This window comes from Agrilus planipennis, unplaced genomic scaffold (genome assembly GCF_000699045.2).
Source record: "Agrilus planipennis isolate EAB-ADULT unplaced genomic scaffold, Apla_2.0 scaffold104, whole genome shotgun sequence".
NCBI classification, from domain to species: domain Eukaryota; kingdom Metazoa; phylum Arthropoda; class Insecta; order Coleoptera; family Buprestidae; genus Agrilus; species Agrilus planipennis.
The window spans coordinates 773,171-778,756 of record NW_020438892.1 but is presented as its reverse complement, the minus strand read 5'-3'; the positions used below and the strand labels follow the sequence as shown (position 1 = coordinate 778,756).

At 35.2% G+C, this 5,586-nt stretch overlaps 2 protein-coding genes across 3 annotated transcripts in view; both read right to left on the bottom strand.

The window, feature by feature from the left end:
- Positions 1-646, bottom strand: part of LOC112906866 (farnesol dehydrogenase-like) — a 12,463-nt gene extending 11,817 nt beyond the window's left edge. The window contains exon 1 of the mRNA XM_025981936.1: positions 449-646. Within this exon, the coding sequence (XP_025837721.1) occupies positions 449-544 (96 nt within the window). The 5' untranslated portion in view covers positions 545-646. The remainder of the gene's footprint in view (positions 1-448) is intronic.
- A 3,441-nt stretch (positions 647-4,087) lies between these two features.
- LOC108737072 (farnesol dehydrogenase-like) lies at positions 4,088-5,259 on the bottom strand. Of its 2 annotated transcripts, XM_025981930.1 has the most exons (4): positions 5,079-5,259; positions 4,560-5,027; positions 4,272-4,424; positions 4,088-4,212 (listed from the first exon to the last, which is right to left on the bottom strand). In XM_025981930.1, the coding sequence occupies exons 1-4, from the start codon at positions 5,172-5,174 to the stop codon at positions 4,171-4,173; spliced, it is 759 nt and encodes a 252-aa protein (XP_025837715.1). In that variant the 5' UTR covers positions 5,175-5,259; the 3' UTR covers positions 4,088-4,170. The 2 variants fall into 2 exon arrangements, with proteins under 2 accessions (XP_025837715.1, XP_025837716.1); XM_025981931.1 differs by lacking the exon at positions 4,088-4,212 and having other exon boundaries at positions 4,354-4,496; positions 5,079-5,246.
- Positions 5,260-5,586: the final 327 nt, after the last annotated feature.

Below are 5,586 nucleotides of genomic sequence, written 5' to 3'. Positions count from 1 at the left end.
ACTGCTGGATCAATTTGATTATATAAAAAGTATTTTTTTAATAGTTTCGCTGCATCAAGTGCTTGTTTGATGCTTGGTGGAGGGACAGGATCGTCTTCTTCAACAACGTACACAGCTGCAGTTCTTATCTATTTCGGCAACTTAGAAAGTACCGCTCAATGATTTATAATGCCGCATTATTGTCGTTAAATAGAGTGAGCGTGACGCTATATAGAGTGTAATATTGTATAGAAAACAATGTAAACCAACCAAAGCCAAGCAATTTCGACGTTTTAAGGAGTTTGTCGTTAAATTGAGTGACGTTATAAAGAGTTTACACTGTATTTAATAATAAATCTGAAACAGTTGAATTTACTTGTAGGATTTAACTTCACGCATCTAAACAATCGTTTGTTGATTATTTTTAAAACCAAAATTAAATTGTAGACACTAAATTTGTTTTACTTACAATTAAACCTTGTTTAGCAAGTGCTTCGACTACTGCAGCTCCTATTCCAGCACTGGCGCCAGTTACGATAGCGACTTTTCCCACCCAACGTTCCATTTTACCGAAATAGTATTACTAGTTGTGGAGAGTAGCCAACACGGAATTTATAAACGGTAACGTTAATTAAATGGTGGGGACTTAAGTGTTTACAATTCGAAACCTATAACATGAATACACATAATCTATATAGTTGTAGGTAATATAGTATTTCAATAAAATTGTATCTGTAATTTGACATTGTTGATTTTTTTTATTATAGATAAGGATTAAATCTTTGTAAAAAAAGAGCCGTTTATGTTTTCAATAAGAGGGGCTTACTCGAATAGCAGACACTTCTACTGATCAAAAGAATGACAATAAGTCCTTCTTGAACTAGTTTTTCGACTATTGCAGCCCCAATTCCAGCACTAGCCCCAGTAACAACAGCGACTTTTCCCACCCAACGACTCATGATTGCAATTTTACTAATTACACTGCATGGATAGATCGACGAACGCAGTATAAATAACCAGCGAATATTCATCAAATGGTGGGGATTAGGATTTTTAATAATTACACTGAATTTGGAGATGGATGAACACAATATAAATAGTGAATATTCGCCAACCGGTCTTTTCAAGGTCTTACAAAAACTTGAAACTCATCGTAGAAAGGCCAAACAAAGAATCTGTTTACGACAATATCTTTGAATTTTATTTCAGTGTATACAAACAGTTAAAGTTAGTTACTAATTATAGAGGCTGAAGTGTTTACAAAAAGAAAGTTATCGCATGAATTCGCACAATCAACTAATTCCGTTGATAAAAAAAAATACTTAGAGAAAAATCGACCATAAACTTTAATTTACATATAAAAAACAATCAATGTCATCATCATCATCATAAGGTCATCAGTCCTAAGACTGGTTGGGCACGCACCTCCACTCTTTCCTATCTTGAGCGAATCTTCACATTTCCCTTAAACTAGAACATCCCACATCTTTAACTATTTGCGAGTAGTAATCTAATCTAGGTCTACCTCTACCCCTCCTAACTCCCAATTCTGCCTCTAATACGTCTCTGACTAAACCTTTATGCCTGAGAAGGTGTCTACCAACCTATCTCGCCTAATTTTTATTGACTTCCATAGAGTCCTCTGTTCTCCTATTCTTTCTAATACCTCGCCATTTTTAACTTTCTCTATCCACGGTATCCTCATCATTCGCTTGTAGCATCACATTTCGAATCCTTTTAACCTTTTCTTTTCCATCGCGCCCACTGTCCATGTTTCGCACCCGTACAGCGNCTTTTACGCAGGGGCGGCCTTTGGGGGTGGCGAACAGGGCAACCGCCCGGGGCCTCGCTCTTGCAGGGGCCTCGCGCACTCGCGCAACAATCTAATTAGAAAATATTAGGCAGTAATAGTACATAGGTACTACTAATGTTTATTTGAATTTCTTAATAGTCTTAAAAGAAGTCGCAAATTTGTTAGATATCTTTGTCTTTATCAATTTTATCTTTAATTTTCGATAAACAATTTTAAAACTGTAAACTTATTTATGAATCACTTTTTGCATTTTTCAAGTATCACCATTAAAATTAATTCCACAAAGAGGAGGGCCTCGCAAAAATTTACCCGCCCGGAACCTTCCAATGACTCAAGGCCGCCCCTGAATAAAACTAGATTTCAACGTCAAAAATAAAACTAAAAACAACTATTAAATTCGTTCGACAATGAATACTATACTGACTGGATTACTGGTGCAAAACTGACTTGTAGGCGACTTGAAATATGGATTTGTATTCTGAATGTTGCCACGCAACTGTAACTACGAGGGTGGATTGATAAGTTTCCGGCCTGACCAAGAAAAACAAGGTTTTTAAAAATTTTTTTTTTTTATTTCTCAACATAATCTCCTCCAAGGCTGATACATTTCTCATAGCGGTGTTCCAGTCTATTAATGCCATCTCNTATACAGGGTTTGTCCGTGAAGTAACGAGACCGCGTCTGGTAAAAAAAATAATTTATTGATCATATCGGAATTACGTATTGATAGAATGCATCTATTTTCAGTCTGAATTTTTACTTACAATAAGTCCTTCTTGAACTAGTTTTTCGACTATTGCAGCCCCAATTCCAGCACTAGCCCCAGTAACAACAGCGACTTTTCCCACCCAACGACTCATGATTGCAATTTTACTAATTACACTGCATGGATAGATCGACGAACGCAGTATAAATAACCAGCGAATATTCATCAAATGGTGGGGATTAGGATTTTTAATAATTACACTGAATTTGGAGATGGATGAACACAATATAAATAGTGAATATTCGCCAACCGGTCTTTTCAAGGTCTTACAAAAACTTGAAACTCATCGTAGAAAGGCCAAACAAAGAATCTGTTTACGACAATATCTTTGAATTTTATTTCAGTGTATACAAACAGTTAAAGTTAGTTACTAATTATAGAGGCTGAAGTGTTTACAAAAAGAAAGTTATCGCATGAATTCGCACAATCAACTAATTCCGTTGATAAAAAAAAATACTTAGAGAAAAATCGACCATAAACTTTAATTTACATATAAAAAACAATCAATGTCATCATCATCATCATAAGGTCATCAGTCCTAAGACTGGTTGGGCACGCACCTCCACTCTTTCCTATCTTGAGCGAATCTTCACATTTCCCTTAAACTAGAACATCCCACATCTTTAACTATTTGCGAGTAGTAATCTAATCTAGGTCTACCTCTACCCCTCCTAACTCCCAATTTTGCCTCTAATACGTCTCTGACTAAACCTTTATGCCTGAGAAGGTGTCTACCAACCTATCTCGCCTAATTTTTATTGACTTCCATAGAGTCCTCTGTTCTCCTATTCTTTCTAATACCTCGCCATTTTTAACTTTCTCTATCCACGGTATCCTCATCATCCGCCTATAACACCACATTTCGAACGCTTCTAACCTTTTCTTTTCCGCCGCGCACACCGTCCATGTTTCGCACTCGTACAGCGCCGCGCTCCAAACGTATACCTTTAACAACCTTTTTCGAATTTCTAAATTAATCGTTCGCGAGCATAGAAGTGATTTGGTGTGTGAAGAAACTTAATTTTACACAAAAAATGGCAAAGAAATAATTGTACAAGATCTGATTAGGTAAAGCTATTGAACATTAGCTAAGATACATAATAGAGGCAAAACTAACTGTTTTTAAAATTGACAAAAATCACACCCTCGTAAAAAAGCAGAATATCTTTATTTATACGGTGCTCAAGATCGTCTAGACAGGAAGATTACTTCTTTGATCTGAAATACGGACTACATCAGCTCTGTGACTAGGATGACCTCTATACAAGACAACCCCTGCTCAGTGGGGAACTCGCAGACGAAGTATTATGAAGTGTCTGTAAGACTTAGATTTTACGAATAATCAAGAGAGTGAACCAACTGTTCAGAGTATATTTATATTGTGCCCAAATGCCAAAGTTCTGAATTTATTTTTAATCCTACCAATTACTGAAATACACAGTATAACTTTATGTTTTTGTGTTTATACCAAAAATTAATTAATAAAATAAAATGCGAGTTTTTAATTTTTGATTATTTCCTTATTTACAATAAATAATATACATATATGTAACAAAAGTATTATGTTTCACGGTGATACTTGTCATTAAATTAACGTCGAGAACGGGATTAATCAGTACTGATCACCAACCGGGCGAATAGTCAATTCTTGGATCTGAAATGTACAAAAAATATTTGGTTAAGGAAGAAAAAGTGCGTTTAAAAGAAACGTACTTGCACGTGAGGAGGAGTGCCCAGAACGTACAAAACGCTGTTTGCTACATCTTCAGGATTTAATCCTTCTGCATCGAGCAAAGAGGAGTCAGGATCAATTTTAATACCACTTGCTTCACGAAAATCGCTTATCACGTAACCTGGGCTTATACTCTAAAAAAATTTGCACAAATGTTATGGTACCAAAGCTTCAGGAGTAGTGAATATTCCAATTTGAAAGTTTAACTGAAACTGAATTCTTAAATCATCGAGCAACTTATTAGATTGGAATATAAATTTAAAACTAACTGTTATTTTAATTTTTAATTTATTTTGGATAAATTCGTGCCTCAAAGTTTCACTTAGGGCTGTAATAGCATGCTTGCTGGCAGGATAAGCGTTGATTCCTTGAAAGTTTAACACCTGATGACCAACAATACTGTTAATGTGAATGATATGACCGTCTACATTGTTAGCTCTCATGTCTTTAACAGCTTCCCTTGTTGCTATACTCAATCCTATCACGTTCGTGTCAAATATGTCCCTCCATTTCTGTGTATCACTATCGATTAATGCATCGAATCTCGCAACCCCTGCATTATTTACAAGGACGTGTATTGGCCCCAGATTTTTTTTAACCCAATTGAACCCGTCGATTATTTCGTTTTCCTTCGTCATGTCCACTTTGACCGCATGCAGTTTTCCCTTAGCATTAGCGTCTTGTAATTTTTTAGCTAGTTTTTCGACTCTGTCTGTTCTTCTAGCAAATCCAGCGACCTATCGATTTTTATATGTAAACTCATGCACTTTAAAATCCGTTTTACTTACAATTAGACCTTCTTTGACTAGTGCTTCGGCTATCGCCGCCCCTATTCCAGCACTGGCTCCAGTTACGACGGCTACTTTTTCTACCCAACGATCCATTTTCACCAACGAACACCGCGTTATTACTGTAGTATTTGAGAGTAAATAACATAATATACAGAAACAGTTAATACTTATGTATATAGTGGGAGATAATAATAATAATAATAACTGTGAAATTTGAAGGTCTTCACATAAACGGATGCATGTAAATAAAATAATCATTTTGTTTATACAAATCTGTAATCTGCGTGACTTGCGTTTTGATGATAAATATATGTAGTAGAAAAAAGATTGTAGGAGCTTTGTAGATAAAAGCAGACTTTGTTTTCATACATTTAAAAGAAATTGAAATAATTAAACAACTTGTCCCTGTAATTAAAATTAAACACTACATTTTTATCTAATATATGGATAATTTTATTTTCGTCTAATAACATAACTATTTTGAGAAATCATAGTTTATTTTTAT